The 17,907-nt window shown below is 33.8% G+C and overlaps 1 protein-coding gene across 1 annotated transcript in view; it reads right to left on the bottom strand.

The window, feature by feature from the left end:
- LOC132550031 (low-density lipoprotein receptor-related protein 6-like) overlaps positions 1–17,618 on the bottom strand; it is a 38,244-nt gene extending 20,626 nt beyond the window's left edge. Inside the window, exons 1-3 of the mRNA XM_060214028.1 lie at positions 17,451–17,618; positions 7,036–7,429; positions 3,224–3,624 (exon numbers count right to left, since the gene is read on the bottom strand). Of these exons, the coding sequence (XP_060070011.1) occupies positions 3,224–3,624; positions 7,036–7,429; positions 17,451–17,505 (850 nt within the window). The 5' untranslated portion in view covers positions 17,506–17,618. The remainder of the gene's footprint in view (positions 1–3,223; positions 3,625–7,035; positions 7,430–17,450) is intronic.
- Between the last annotated feature and the right edge of the window lie 289 nt (positions 17,619–17,907).

A 17,907-nucleotide genomic window follows, 5' to 3' on the forward strand; every position in this document is an offset into this window, starting at 1 on the left:
ATCATAAGAAAAAATGTTAGTTTCCTGAAGTATAAAATCTGAACAGATCAGCAAGCTGTAACAATATAACAAAAAATACATGTCATCCAATTTCATGGAGTTTCTCAAGATAATTTTTACAACGTATAGTTATGTACATTTTGTTCATATCACTAACTCCAATATTTCAAAGTTTTCAAGGAACTATGACTACCATATGCCTTTGGCAATAAGCCCGTCTGGAAATAAGCCCACTCCAATCTATTGACAGTTTCAGAAGAAATACCAACAAAAGCATCATAGTTGTCCTGTAATAATATTTCTACCGCCCTAATTTTAATCAAACTTTCTGTGTTGCCCCTGGGTCTAATGCAGGGTAAATATGGTAGAATGCTTCCGTCTGAATGACAGCTCATATAGAGGAAGTACTATAATATTGAAATCTGAATCCTGTTCCAATGGAATTCATTTCCTACTGAAATCACTTCACCTAGTTTACAGAAAATGTCTTAAATAATCCTGTGCCATAAAAACCTAGAACTGGAGAAATAATAGACCACAGAAATAATTAATCATTTCTTGGCATAATACATTCTTCTTGAAAATGTCTGTGGTTAATAACAGGCGAACAATCAGAACGGGAACAAGCATACCCAACATAACGTTGTCTGGGATCACTAACATTTTCCAACTTGAGTAATGCAATGTTACAAAGACCTCTTAAATTTCAAGTCCCTGTAGCCATGACAACACTGCACATCCTGTCAAAATTGCAGGACTGATAAAACTAGGCAGTAATTGGTTTCCCAATCTACTTGAAACAAAAACTGCCCCAAAATATTTAAAAGGCAACAAGAAGTATATGCATTGGAATATTATAAGGTTTGTACAATTATAAAATGAAATTTAAAACCAATTCAATGTGCCTGTAGCACTCATATGGAAAGTATATGTAATAATAAAGGAAGAAATTCGACTGGTACAAGTCTCAAGCCTGCAATACATGCCAAGCTTACAAATCAATTAACACCTTCCAGCAGAAGCAATTCGTTGCCTTCTCAATTAAAAAAGTTTTATCAGCAGTAGAATCAAAATATATAAAACATTGAGAAAACTTAAGTAGGAAGAAATCAACCTCAAAAACATTTCCCATACAACCTACATTGAAATCATACATAAATCAATAAAGTGATATTTTATTTTTACATACTTTTTTCTGAATTTTTTTAATTATCTAAAAAGTGAAAAGCATTAACTTTAAAAGATTCAAATTCTTTTCCTGTTAAAATAAATTGATGGTATAATGATAACAAAAATTTCTTCTCAAGTTTCAGCAATACGGTTTCTATCCTGAAAAATTATGGAATTTCAGAAATAAAGTCTGTGAGCACAACCTTCCCAGCTGCTGTCAAATTGCTAAATTAACATGCTGACACGTACATGTCGTTACTCAATTTGTGCCCAATGAGCTACACTCAAAATGTCTGAACTTTCACATGACATTTTACTATACATGTACAGCATAAAACCAATCATATGTAAAAATCTATCAGAGCCACATATCCAGGGCTGCCATAGCTCAGGTGGTACAGCGTTCGTACATGCAACCTCGGGTGAAAATCCGTGCATGGTTGGACGCTCCCTACCGTTGGAAGTTTGTGTTTCTCATAAAGCTACTGAGAAATGGACTGGTCTTTGCTGACATTGTTTTGTCCTTGGGCGAGATACTTTACCCAAAATGCTCTTGGCGGCAAGCCATGGACCTCCAGTATGTTATTCAGTGTGGTATCAATCAGCTACTACAAAGAGGACCTTCCTAATCTTGACCCCGGCCATCCAAGGGGTGATAATGCCAGGTTAATTTTTTGGTCTCTTAAAACTATAAACGTTTGCCTTCTGATCAGTAAAAGTAATCCATCACAGTCTCTTAAAACTTTAAACATTTGCTTTCTGATCAGTAAAAGCACATTGGGACATATTGCTGTCCTTTTACATGTGACAGGTGCTTCCTTTCTGCCTATCGGATATGACTTACTACAGTTAAGATTCAATCAGCAGGTAGTAACTTAAATAGTATAAAGGGTGCGACTTTGACCTTCTTTCATGGATATTTTTGACCCAAATACAAATGAAAGCTACCTCCCCATCGACACCATAATGAAACAGTAAGCTAAATAATCAGGTAAAAACTTATGAGTCTGACAGTAGAAAAATGTTCCCATATTTATCCTGCAATAAGCCAAGGGAACAACATAACATTCAATTCAAACTTCAGGGTGGGCTTATTACGGCACAAATGGCATTTGTTAACATTTAGGTGATCAGTATAAGATATGGGTGAATTAGACATGAGCTTATTTACTGAACATACAATAGATGATTAGACAGTATAGAAGATTTCCAGTCATCTGAAATGAATACAACTCACTCTCCAACCTGTAGCAAGATTGACTTTTGCTCCAATATTTAATATGTTATAAGAGTGACCATTTTACACAATTTACAAACAAATCTTCGTCTTGAATTGATGTTAAAAGAATACTTCACACTGCAAAAAAAAGCATTTCCTGAAAAAATAAGCAAAAACACTTGTCTTGATTTCTGAAATATTTTGCTCTAAAGAGGACTTGGTAGGGTTAGAGCTGAAATTGGTTTAAATGTCGGCATTGAACAAAGAATAAAAAAATAACTTTAAAGGAAACAAAATCAAGGGATAGATACCATCTCAATAATACTGTAGGATGATTTTCGTTTAAATTCTATATTTAAAGACAGCTATATTAATCCCAATCCATGAGTAGCTTGAAAAAATGGCGCCATGGATATGACAGTGAAATATATAAAATGTTGACAACCTTTACCAACATATTGAACTACGAGTGTGTTACATCAGATAGTAAACAAAACTTCCTTATCCACAGTATTAAAATTCTGATGAAAGATGTAGCTTCTGATAACTAAAAAGATAAGGGAACCACTACTTTACCAGATTGACATCACTGACCTCATAATTTGATCACGGCCCCGAAAGTAGATTTTCAAAGTTACAAGTGGATTTAACGAAGAGGATGACGTTTTTTATTGCGATTGCATGTGCTGAAATTTTTTTGGGACTTATTTTGATACATTTTTTACAATGCCAATATTTAATATATATTAGGGCCACTTTAAGCTCTAACCCTACCAAGTCTTGCTTGTAAACTGAAGAAAGAATATGAAGATCTTTCTGATTTTGAATATTTACCTTTAGGCTGTCTTCTAGCACTGTAAACATGTATATCCATCGGAGAATAAACCTCATGTAATATTTCCTTGCGATTGTCACCTGTTAATTTGTCACAAGAATGTATTGACCGTGTCTCCCAATCGGTCCAGTAAAGGGTCGGACCCAATAAAGTTAATGCAAATGGATGAGGTAGCTCATCCTTTATCACTACACGTCTATTTTGACCATCAAAATCACTACTATGTATAAAACTGAGCTTGGCATCCGCCCAGTATATTTTTGACTCATCATAATCTAGTGTTAACCCATTGGGCCAGAAAATTTCTTCATGAATTATCACAGATCTGCTTGATTGGTTGCCATCCATACCCGCTCTCTCTATTTTGGGTGTTTCACCCCAGTCGGTCCAGTACATGTATCTGTAAAGTGAAAGTAGAACAAAATCTTAACCTGGTGCAAAAATTATATATGTACAAAGTGAAAGTAGAAATTGAACTCTGTCTTTTAATGGTTTATAGAGCTTTTACTTAGAGCCGTTTATGGCTGATTAGTGTCATTACAGAAATCTCTCTTGCTATATAAATGCATAATTCTTAAAATTTCCAGTTTACATCTGGAAATTAAGTTCTTAGTTGTTTCATTTTCTTACAAAAGAGAAAAGGACTCAATCCAAAAAAGGCCTACATTTAAGACTATGTACCTAGTAACAATTTTAACTCATCTTAGGTGCTAGACCTGCTGGGTAAAAAACATTCTACCTTTTATCAATTTTTGGATAAGGCACATTTCCATTAAATCATCAGTAGGTCTAACAATTCATTATTATTCAATATGTTTTTATGTGTTGTCGTGTAACCAACTTTTTAAAAATGTTTAAGAAGATATGTTGCCAAAGGTATTACATTTTAAAACATGAGCATGATTCAATTTCTCCTTGATAAGATCCTTCCATCCCTATTTGCCAACGAAGAAATTTTATGTTCTTTTGTCCCCGAGCCAAAAACTGAATATGAACACTACAATTGTTTCTGTATTAGACAATACAACAATAAAGTGACAGCAAAATATTTTCTTCAGTTTTCACATCATTGTAAATGGACAAGACATGACACTTTACTAACAGGTATGGACACAAAGTTCACAATTTTAAGTGCTGTATCACTGAAACAACAACAACATATTGCCTTAAATGTACCCTCCTGACGAGTTAAAATCAGAATGATGTCACAGAATCAATATCACTTATTCTACTTTTAAAAAAACAGATGATTTTTAGTTTTCTATGGATTAATTCTGAGACAGACACTCACAAGTAATTCAAAATCTTTGATGAAGCTTTGTAATGTTGTCAAAATAATTATAGGTCATGATACAGCAGAATGCTCTAATTAAATTTAAGATATCACCTCTATGAAATGCAGCTTTCTCTGTGTTATCTCTCCCAAAGTGACAGTACTACAGAAATTTACCAGAAATTCACTCCAAGAAATATGTACCTTATTTCTTGAGTGTGAGACAAGTAGAATTACCCAACATTACTTAAAGAAATGTTTCCAAGCATTAGCTCTAAGAAATAGTGCTTTCTCTGTACCATCTCTCTCAGAGTGACAATCCAGTATATCAGACTGTAGATTGCTTTTACACATAACACACAGTAAAAATGCAATAACAAGTTAATAGATGCATTTTCTTTAAAACAACCCCTTGGCTACACTATCTCTAAATCATATCCAGCTTCTCTTACTGCTCAATTTCACCTTGGAGAATAACAACTATTATTTCAATATTTACATCTCTGCATAGCCTCCTGTCAACGTTACCTTGCTAGCATATCAACTGTTATCTAGTGTTGAAGAATATTTGATGGATGCACTTGCAAAGGTTTTGCATGTGTATTGTGCAACAGTCGTTATCTGGGACACACCAAGATTTGTCAGCTTTAAAGTCTTGGTATATGTAAAAATAAATCCTGCTGCTTTTTCTTAATTTGATTATCTTGTTTTCTAGTTTTCAGTTTCCTGTCTCAAAACTTGTACAGATTAAATAATATCGAAAGATCTTGTTTCATTTTCTGTAAAAGTGACAAACTTGAATGTCCGTAACTGTTTGATATTAATTTCTGTGAATATTTGTTTTCTTTAACCAAATCATGATCATGCCTAAAATGATTTAATCAAATACACACACAGATATACAAGTTCTGTTATAAAATTAACTGGATTTTTGCTTTTCCCAATGATTCCAGTTTATTGTCTCGTATTCTTTTATTTTGATGAGAATATTTAAAGCAAAAAATGTTTAGTTGTCAACATGGATATCTTGATTTATAATATTCCAGTAAACATTAAAAAAAAAAAAAAAAAGTTTCCATAACACAACACCACAAGTTATATTCTAAACAGATCAATATTGGCGGAAACAATTATTATTTTCATTTTAACCTACAGATTTCCCCCATCCAAATATTGGCAATGTTTTAATCTGCAAGTATCTTTCACTCCAAGAGATTAATTAAAAAATACATTAATTAGTGAAAACAATAATAAAACTTATGGATTGAAGTCAATATCTTTAATTCAATACCAATATTGCATTAAATTAAAATTAAAATTTGCTAAATGTTATGAACATATTTGAGCCAACTCAATGCAGTCATGTGCCAATGTATGATCATCAATCATCTCGATATGTACCAAAATTTAAATCCAAATCTATACTCTGCAAGAATCAGTTTCTTTTCAGTAATCCTTTCTCCTTTAATATTTTTTACAGAACATTTTCTTCCCTCAACACATATGTTGTTTGTTTGTTTTGCGTCAAGTTATGATTCTCAAGACCACCCCTTCCCACCCTTCATGGGTCGACTGCCAAACACCTGATAAGCAGAGAATGCAGAGCTAGACAACTTTCTAAACATAGCATCAGCTATTTAACAGCATTTTAAGTCATGGAATCAAACTTGATCATTTTTTCTTTCCGGTTTCCTGTCACTACCTATAATGTTACAGTTCAACCTCTGGACCTTGTGTAAAAGTAGACGGCTGTCAGCATCGATCTCGGCCAACCACATCCACCATGTGATAACACTATGTTAGTTCCAAAATTTCATCAACTTCTAATCACCTTTAAACATCGCCATCACCATTTAGATGACTGGTCTTTTTATTTTATGTATTTTAAGATAGTAATGATTTAAAATCTTCTGATAAATCCTTTCAACTAGTTTGATGCAAAAACATTTCATGTGCATCACATTCAGAATGGAGTATCCTTTATCAACATCCTTTATCCTTTCTGCTCCCTTCTGGATTTGAAAATATAAAATTTCTTAAACTTAGAATCAGTCTTGAACTGAAGTCACACTCACATTGGACTGGAAAATGTCTGCCATTCATGCAAACCATTCTGAGATTTCTGTAAATAGTTGCCTTGACAATAGTTGCCTTGACATCAGAACACCCTAATGAATTCCTCTGTGGTAATTCCCATATCATTAATTAATTGATTACAATCTGTTTCCAGGTGACCTACTCCATGAGATTTGCTCAAAACCTGCTTTGAAATTCAGTTATTGGAGTGATAACACAAAATCGAAGAAATGGAACAGACAGAATATAATTATATGTGAATACCTGGGTAACAACATTTTTTAACCATATTTTTCACAGAAATTTGCTGCATTTTGGAGCAAGAAAGCAACTTTTCCGAGCTTACATTGCTAAGATAAGTATTAGTTTATCTCCTAGTCTCTTTATCAATGAAAAGGTTTAACAAGCAAACAAAAAAAAAAGGAGTGATTTTGGAATACGGCTCAATCTGGCAGCTCTTACCCATGTAGTGGATCCAATGCGATTGCCCTGGGCTGGTCCAAATCTTGCCAATGTAGAACCTTTCTATGCCCTCCATCCAAATTACTAACTTCAATTCGTTTTGTTTCAGAGTCTGCCCAGTAAAGTTTGCGGCTTAGCCAATCGCATGCCAATCCGTCAGGAGATACAAGTCCAGACGAAATGACACTGACACTTGTGCGAGCCCCGTCGATCCATGTTCGTTTGATCAGTTCAAGGCTCACATCCGTCCAGAAGACTGAGTTCTCTGCATAGTAGAAGTCCAAAGCAGCCGCATCCTCTAATCCATCAACAAGGATGGTTGTGTTTCCGTTACCATTTTGTACCTGTACCAACTGGACATCTTTACGATTCGCAAATATGAGGAATGGATCGCCTGCAAATATAAAAAAATACCACATGCTTTAAAATTAAAACAAAAACAAATAATCTAAACTCTTCTGTGATTATGATATCTACCAATTGTACTTAATATTTTCACTTTTCTGACAAGTTCAACTCCAAACAATCATGAATTAATCATACCATAAGCATATTCTTTTTCACAACCATTATAAAAAGGGGAATCATCTGTTGGCCGAATGGATGCATGAAATGTGCCTTAGTGTGATAACGAAACCAAAGAGTAAGGAGAAAACCTAAGTGGTCGAGTATTTAACTCTAAACATTTTCAAGCCCAATAAGGGCAAATTAAACACCCTGTTGCCTTTATGACAGTCAATATTGTTTAATACTTTACATAAACTTCTTTCCATAGTTTTCTAAATACAAAACATATTCAATAATTCCAAAAGTCTGCAAAACTTTTATTTTTACTAACATTCATTCCAGAATGCAAAGAAAATAAATTCAAACATATTGAGATCTTAATATCTAATTATCGAGCCAAACAAAAAGATATCTGTAGATGGGCAAACAATATTTTCATATCTTACATGTACTTAAGAAGGTAATCAAGACTTTAGAAGGGCTACCTCATAAATTATGATAAAAAATAGGCACTAAAAATAGGGATGGTAAGGTAACTAAAAGCAAACAAGATTTCTGTAATGCCTTCATGTACATAGTCATGGCACTCAAAATCAGGTACTTTCATAAATAATGTGCTATTTATCATAAACTTGATTTCACTTGCCCTTCATTATCCCATGTACCTTCTATTACCCAACCCCCCTCTTCTCCCCTCTCACCACACTGACAAAGAAAAGCTTAAATATTGACTCAGCCTAAACATACAAAAGGTCAATATTCCTGATTTACAGTCAAATTAATGTCAGTAATAAATGTGTGTTTTGGATTTTATATTAAAAAGAATGTACAAGTATGTACACCTTGTTGGTGACTTTCAACAAGACTGTACAGGCTAATCCCAACTTCTCTTGAACCAAACCTATAACAGGAAATAAAGTCAATCTTCCATATTAAATGTTATGTTCTAGAATTATTTATGGACCAAATTTTATCAGAAAATAAACCCCAATATTCTTAACTATAGTCATATATCTTTGTACACAAGTTCAAGCTTTCTCATAATATGTTTCGCAATCTAATATTTGATTTGAAATTTTCATTCATCTAACAATTTTCCACCTGAAGTATTATGTCGAAGATTAAACACTGGATAAAATCCAAGAACAATTTGTCACTTTTCTTGCCATGTTTAGTTATGAAAAAAATCCATTAATAAAAAGGTAAACATTTTTAATTCAAACAAACATTCTATTGTACAGACTAACAAAGATAAACATTCTACCCGAGCTGTGTACAAATTCACTTTAAGAAACACATAATCAGAAATTATGGTTCATTAACATGTGAACCACAGACTGTGTGATTGCTTCAAAGAAACACGCAGAAATCTCTTTCACCAAATTTACTCAAAAATGCAGAAAATTGCATCAGATCACTTGTTAAAATGAATGTAATTTTGATAAATCAGTCACTACATATCTGAATGAAAACTATGTGCATAGTGACTTTGAAGTCTCTATGATTGGGAGGTGTCTCGGCGTCAAGGGCCGGTTTAAAGCTGTCCTCCACTCTAGGCCCTACAATGAAGTATTGACCGAAAATACAATACTTGTAGGACTACCTTCACCTTTCAGGTGCCAGGTATACCCACAGGTAGTACTTGTGACACCTGTCACACACGGTAATGACAGGTGAATACAGTATTCATTCTGAAGCAAGCCCTCTTTTTTAAATAGGAATTATATTGCGTTTTACCTCTGTTTGTGGTAATTACATCAACGATGTATGTGTATTTCATCGCCCCACTGCTAATCACATAAACACTAGTCTAATCCTATGATAGTTCCTTGTTAAAACAGGTCTTTCGAGTGTAAAGTGGCCTTTTCAGAGTAATTACCACTATGTAAAAGTATGCCAGCCAGGATTTGACACCCGTGAAATGTTTGATAAATAAGAGTCTACTAAATATAGACCTAGTTAACATACATGACTGTGATAAGTATATTGTGACAACAAATACACCTGAGTTTTAGGGCTCAATCTGTCAGCATTACTGGCAGGGCTAAGACGCAAGCCCATCCATTAATTACATGTCACCACGAACCAGGCAGGGTAACTTTAGTACACTCCACCTGTCAACTGCTGCACTAATTAGCAACCTGGTAGTGATGTAACAACAAATTACATTGGTCAATTATACATGAAGAGAACTTGCATGTACAATTTGCATAGTAATGATAACTCACAATGAAGTTATTTATTTGATTCAATGTTACATATCCTAGAATACCTATAAATTTTCCAACAAACTTTGATTCTTTAACCTTTTCAACAATGCAATTCATGGCAAAAAAAAGCACTGCAGAATTAAACACTCACTAAACATTAATTTTATTGATTAAGTGTATACATATTTCCACCAAACATGGTACCAAACACAAAAATGTGTCCTTCTGCAATATGTGCAGATTTTTTTTCAACTCAGTGTTTCTTTCAACGCATTTGTTTGAAAATGGACTTTCTGATTACTTTTAGTTAAAACCTTCAAATCAATAAAACCTATCAAAGCTGGATATAACTTAGATTTTAATGTCTCCGCCCGAAACACCTGCAGGATTACCTGTGTGATGGTGATTAGTGTAACTGTGTATCCACGACCCTTAACCCTTGGGCTACTACAGGTAGAACATTACCTTAATGTATCATTACAATGTATATAGGGCCCCTAGTGTTGGTAAGACAGGTGTCCCATCACCTGTGACACAACCAGTACTACACCAAACGCTAATTGGTGGCTCAAAAGGAAGGGGCCACTTAACGCCCTAAGGAGCACTTATAATTCTAGGTCAGCCTCATCCACATCCATGTAAACACTTGTATACCACAAGTCTTTGTTTTACGTAGACTGTTTCCCGTTGTATCCATACTGACAAAATCTTGTTTTGCATGGTCTGGTTCCCCTGTATCTTAATGCATCATCAAACAACATCCCTATACTGAATAGTAAATACCTTGAAGAAGTTGTTATCGCATCAGCGTACTTAAAGCTTATCATACCTTATCAAATATAAATATTGTTGATAGCACAAATCATTTGAAGTAATCTCTGCTAACATCTTCTGTTTTTGTCATTGTAAATAATTTTGAAGAACTAAACAAGATTTTCTCACCAAACCACGATTTATGATGTTTTTTTCCCTTCAATATCTAATTCCTCAACCTATACACTGATAGTATCATGTGACTACAAAGCTATCAAGATGTTTAATATGATTCATTTGTTTGTTCGTTTATCACAAGGAAAAAAACTAATACTACAAGCGACAAAACTTTTCTGACAAGTGTACATTTATGAAGACTCATTTAAATAAGGAGTTTTAACACATATGTACAATCTTAGGTATTGATCCATTTGTCTAGATGCCTGAATTTGAAAAAGATATGAGATTGATAATTTCTTCTAAGGGGAGATTAGCAAGAAGGAAAATATACTTGGGTGGTACTTCTCAAAAGATTAGGAGCTGGTAACCATACTAAAGCTTAAAGAAAACAACAAAATACTTACAATACAAAATAAGGACATGTATTATTCAGTAGAATCTGTCGCAGCATTCACCCATATTAATTAAGACTGTTGGTCTTCAGTGATCATTTTTTCATAATTAACAATGGCAGATTTATCAAATATTAATGAAACAATCCCAATACTCTTGACATTTATGCGCCACTCTGATGCCATTAATGTGAAAAGAAACATGCCAATTTCTACCCAGGTTGAATGCACACGTTGAACCACCAACCGTTCAGATGTGTGTCCCATTATTTAATGTCATTCAACAAAACCATGACATAATCCATATCAGTGAAGAAACCATTAAATTGCTGCAGATTTATTTAAAATTGGTAGCCAACACTCAAACTGATTATTACTTTTTTCAAATACCTAAATAGCTTTTCAGATAAGGGCTTCATTCTAATCTTTTTAGAAGAATGTTAAATTTATTCAAAAATTATTTCAAATAAAAACAAAAACAAATTAAGCAGTGTCATATATAGATATACCCTAACCCCAAATCTTGTACATAAGCTTTTTTATTTGCAAAGTGGTCTTGAATTATCCTTGACCTTTAACCTTGACCAATGACCACCAAAATCAGACGTATACCTTAGAGGTATGATACCACTGAGTGGATATGTTCAGACATACCATAAAAACCCACGTTATATGTAATGTACATTTTTTGGTTTTGGAAAACAAAGGTCTAAATTGGGAAATGAGCACAACATATAGCTACAGAATTTTCAAGTTTATTTTCATGAAAAAATTTAAGATTTTTTGAGACTGCCATCATTGATTGTCAGGGTTATCTGGTAAGCAAAACTGACACAAAAAGGATCTGATGATTTCTTTATAAACAACAATAAAAAATAAGATCATTGCTGTATATTTAAATGCAAACTTTCAGAGTCAATATCATGAAATAACAGTACAAAGGGTTTGATGGCATGATAGCAACTAGGAAGACAGAATATAATAGCAAAGCAAGTACACCGTTTGGACATTGAAAAATATGTTTTATAAAATGGTTATCTTTTGGAACACTTACATGTTCAATTGTTAAGAAATTAACAAGGTTCATTTCATTCTCCTATATGTCACATATCGCAATGAACCAGAAGCCTTGAGCACACGTTCTGTTTCATTTGTATTGGCGGAAGTTTGCATTTACATATTTGTATGCAGAGAGTAGAATGAGACTTATTACTGGTCTCTGGATTTAATTAATTATTTTTTAAATTGGTCTGTTTAATGTTTACAAAGCCTATCTATACGTCTAATGATATTGAAGAAATAGTCTTGACATGATTTTCTTACCAAAATGTGCATTAAAACACTGTTGTTCTCTTGACGATGAAAGACAACTTGAATCACCGAGATTGTCTGGTCATTAATAGACAGATAGTGACTTTAAATACTGAACACTGTTGATTAAACCTAGTGTGAAGACAAGTGTTTCTGTACGTAAGATAAATAAATATGGATTAATTGGATAGAATAATAAAGCATAACATGTATGATATCAAGGAAAAGAAATAAAAAGAGCACAAGTAGAACAGAAGGTAATTAAAAGTTGGTAAATGAGATTAATACAAATTCTGAAAATACTTTCAAGTTTTAGACTTTTTCATTGGTCGGATGTTTTAGATGAACATTCTGAAATCAATTTCTTGGTTCATGGAGATCAATTTCGAATAATTTTTCCGGTGTCCACATTAAGCAAGGAAGATTTTTTTTTACTTTTTACAAAAAGTACCTACGCACATTACATAGGTGCACACCCTATGTAGGTTTTTATTACCTGGTATATTCAGAGATGCACGTGGTTATCATGGATGGAGAGATGTGAACTTGCACAACAATGATCCGACAAGGTAACTACTACATATACCCCCTTCCTAGAATTATCTCCGTATATAATTACCTAAGTAGGGGAATATAACAAAAAAGCCAAGATGAGAAAATAAGAGTGGCTCAACATATCCACTGAAAGTGGTAAGGCATAACCTTGACCTATAACACTGACAAACTATTATGCCATTATCTAAATCATTTAGGGTTTTGGTCAGTTGTATACAGATGATGGGACAAACAGAAGGTTACCTACATTATATGCCAAACTTTGTAGTTAGCATGCTTAATAATATAAGTAAAATGTGCAGAATAGGATGGAATGTGTACAATAGGTCTGAGAGATAGAGATTATTTAAGTAAAGGCAAACCAGAAGTTATCTACATATCTACATTATTAATGATATATATGCTGCGTGTTGACTGCAGAACCAGTGCTGACAGGTAGAGTGTATTTAGTATGAAGCAGACCCCAGGATTGGCCATGTATTTTATCAGTGTCACTAGAAGCATGTGTCAGAGCAGAGAGAGTGTACTTGGCATCTCCTGTGTGTAGCTACACCAGGCACTGACATGACAGCCAGCTTGCCCTGTACCAGGGCTATACAGTACAGAGTCTGGCTCAATCCTACCAACTCTGGATGCTACTAATGCTGAATGACTTATCGCAACTCATGCCAGTGTTATCGTGCTGCCAAAACACATTCCTTCATTCTCCACTGCATACAAAACACCACATCCTAGAGCAGCCTGCTTGTCTGCAGTATAGACACACAGCTTATAATTCTCCAACTTATTGTGTGCCATATAGCCATATAGCCAGATACATTTCTACAATGTCTTCTCTATCTAAAGCAACAAACCACTAAATACTTTTAATTAAACACTCAATTATCAATACACCTAGTGCAGATCAGCCAACCGAGTGCCTGTATATCATAGCTGGGTATTTACATTATCAGTCTGTAACTTTTGCCTCAATGGTACCACCAGAATTGGCCCCGATCCCTCTCCCACTTCAAAAAATATGAATGGAAATCAAGACCAAATTAACCCAAGGGTAAAAAGCATTTTTCTGATGTAAATATGATAACTGCTCCAGGTAATACACAAAACCAAAATAAATCTATGATGAAAAGGAACAAGACCAAATACCTAAACCTGAACAAATTTACTGCCATGACGATTTTTCATAACTCTATAGACTATGGACCCTTCAAGGCATTGCATCATTGTAATGACCCAATGGTTTTTGGGACCCAAATTCATTGACTGAGACTTTTCCTGTGGAACTTGATCAGACTTTTCCTGTGTAACTCGATCAATCAGTACCCTCCATATCTCCCTATCACGGGATTCATCAAAATTTTGGAAATGATGCTATGGACTCACCAGAAAAAAGTCCTACAAAAATTGATGTGACTTAAAACATTATTTAAAACCTGTTTGTTTTTTTTTGTTTGGAGGGGGGGGAAGGAGGGGGGGGGTCATTTGGTCATTGTTTTGACAAACTGTTTTATAATACCAATAGTCACATGACAGAATTTTAATAAATGGAAGATAAACTTCTTAACACTATGAATTTGTATTCATATGAGGAATATGGAATATCACTCACTATACCCATCTAATATGAGAACACACACAAGCGCACCCCCCATAAGCCCTTCTTATCTTTATGCAGGTGTCCTCTTTTCAATTATAAACAATTATGTGGACCACCATCTTGTGTAAAATAAAATATCTTCTTTTATACAACAGCTACAGACAATTATACATCTTATTCTTACTACTGCAACAAACTTTTACCGATTATGTGTAATAAATAGTTTGCATCTAAAACTTTAAATTCAAATATTCATTTTTTATTATAACCTGGAACTTTTGGGCCAAGATATTTATTTGTTCATATGTGTCAAGTTTAAAGCACAAACCATGAATAAACACTAATTAAAGGAATGTGGCAAACAAGAAGAAAAAAAAAAAAAAAAAGACTTGTAGCAATGGATTTTAACACAAAAAATCTAAATATACACAAACATATGCAGATACTGACTTCTCATGATGCCAGGTCATGTTCAAGAGCTGAAAGTATTACAGTACTTGAGTTCTACTGATAAATTAATATCCTCAGACACAATGTACGAGCACATTCATCCTGTACTTTTAGTTACATTGACTTGATATTATATTTTCTGAAGTTATCATCTTTTGCAACTGCAACAGGTAATTATAGAGTGTTATATAATATATAATTGATTGGAAACTTGTCAATATTCCATCAGACTGATGATAAAATTGTTAATCAAGACTTCACAGTATCATCTCATATATTTTGCAATAACTATGCCATATTTTTAATCGGTAGAAAAATCAAACTTTAAATCAGATGAGGACAACTTACTACTTATAGTTTACAACTACAACCATTATTGTAGAATTACATACTGCTGGACTTCTAACATTAATGGTTGTTCAGTTGTATATTCTGCAGATGATATTTCTTGGCTCGACTCGGGATTACATTTTAGATTCCATAAAATGAAAAAAGTAAAGATACCACTGACCAAATGCTCAGCCCCTACCCTTCCCTTCATATAGGATCACAAATACAGGAGAACCTAAATACATGTACACATAAATACATAGCATTCCTGTAATGTGAATGATTGTAACTTCCCATTTTCTTGCATGATCATGATGAGTTTATACAACAACAAAATAAAAATCTTTCCTTTTAAATGTTTTCTATAGATTTTAATTTCTTTTGTAAGTTACTTCCCTTATAATCAACTGTATTCGTAATCGGTTGCTTTTCACATAACAAAGTAAACAATCCAAATAAAAAATCAGTTTAACCTAGTTACAGATTATTAACTCATTAATACAAGGCAATGTAAACATGGTTGACTGACAGAAATAGGATCAAGTTAATGTTATTTCATGAATAGTTTTCAAACTTAATTTCAAAATTGGTCCGGTGGCATTTATCCCTTTAACCTTAACATAGGACTTCATGAACTGTAAAAAGTTATAGAACATAATGTTAGGATGAATGAGAGTATGAACTTGATATCTGGTAAGGGTTCATATTCATAAGCTTTATTATATAGACACATGGACAGACAAATGAATGCAATGATGAATACACAGAAACAAAAATAATTACTACTAACACCAGGGGGGGTGGGGGACAGGGGGAGCATGAGGTGGGATTATTCAACAACAAATGGCAAAATACACGCTTCTAACTTTAATCATCATTTTAACAAAACATTATAACTATAGCATGTCTATGAACACTTACATATACTGGTAAGTGAATAAAAATATATAGATTTACAATGCATCTAGCAATCAAAGTATGACAATAGCATTGTCAGTAATGAGAGACATGATAACTATGTATTGGCTTCACAGTAGTCAATAGTTAGACACTCTAGATATAGTCCTATGCCCTTCGGCTTATACATTGTTACCACATGTTCAATGATACTATTATATAACTTATCTGGTAACAACACTTCAGGGGACACATTAACAATATCGATGATGTTTGTTTGAAAAATCAGATCACATGCAATAAACTAACTGAATTTTTACTCATGGCACAAAATAAACATCAGCTTTGACAAAGCAAAATCAAATACCATTTAACAAAATAATAGAAAAGTAGACTACTGAAAATATACATTTATTCTTTCTGTTCACAGCTATAAATATTTGACAATATAGCTTCAAAAACACTGAATATGGGATACAACTTATGATTCAATATTGAATCACAAAGGATGTTAGCTTATTTCTTACTTACTTCATATTCTGAAAAATAATAAGCGATGTAAAAATATGGAGGGCGATTCCTGAACAAAAAACATGTCGTGTGTATTGGCCAAGTGTGATGTACAATACACACAGCTTTCACAGCAGTTGTTTTTGTTCAACAACACGCATAACAAAAATAGCAATAGTTTAAAACAAGCAAATACCATATTGAGAACAAATATTGTGTAGAAAACGTGCGATGAGTGCTTTGAGTGGGTCGAATAGTTCAAAGTTTGTTTAGTTTATTCTCTAGAAGCCAGTGTGTATTTCGGTCACGTGACTCGGAATCCCCCCAAGTTGATGGTGTTTACAAACCCAAGAGTTTCCCCAAAATCGTAGCCCTAAATCGAACTTATCCCGAAATAATAACGGACTGTGATGATTAAGAACTATGTAAAACTCTGCCAGGTGTAATCTAAGTGAGTTTAATATCCAAATTTATGAATTTTAATAACAAATACTTCGAAATCACTGCCATACATTTTCCAACATGGCGGCCATGGTTAGGAATGGCCGTAAGCTGCATGGCGACTAAATATGTTCGTGACACGTGGATTGCTATGACAACTGCACTATAACTTAGGCAACTCATTGCTGAAAGTAATAAAGCGAAATATGCAGTCACTTGGTAAACAACTTGATATGAATGCAATATTTGTTCCATGCATCTTCAATGTTATCACTGTCTTACCTTGAATAAGACCCACCAATCCAAGTAGCAGGATGAATATCGACACCGAACGCATCCTTACGGACAGATGGATGCCTGTAAAAACAAACTGCTCGATCTCCAGACATCAATAAAGTTTAAAACATGATCAACTCGAGAAAAAATGGGACAGGTTCTCCATATCCACCTGAGGTTGGCGGCCATAACAGTATTGTACGGAACTACTTCTTACATGCCTCTTATTCATCCGCATGACAGGTGCCCGTGATTCGGTCAAGATTAATTTGTTTACGTTTCGTTATAAATAAATTATTTCCGTTCCATAAAAATGCATGAGCAATTTTTCATTTAATATAAATTGTTTTTCACATCAGCAAATGTATAAGTATAATATGATAACGTTCACCGTTATTGATGATTGTTAGAACTAAAGTAGGGATTATATTCAGAAGCGCAACATGGATTAACCTTTACAGGA

The sequence above is a fragment of the Ylistrum balloti genome, unplaced genomic scaffold (assembly GCF_031769215.1).
Source record: "Ylistrum balloti isolate Yb309-2 unplaced genomic scaffold, AGI_CSIRO_Ybal_v1 Utg370102, whole genome shotgun sequence".
Lineage (NCBI taxonomy): Eukaryota > Metazoa > Mollusca > Bivalvia > Pectinida > Pectinidae > Ylistrum > Ylistrum balloti.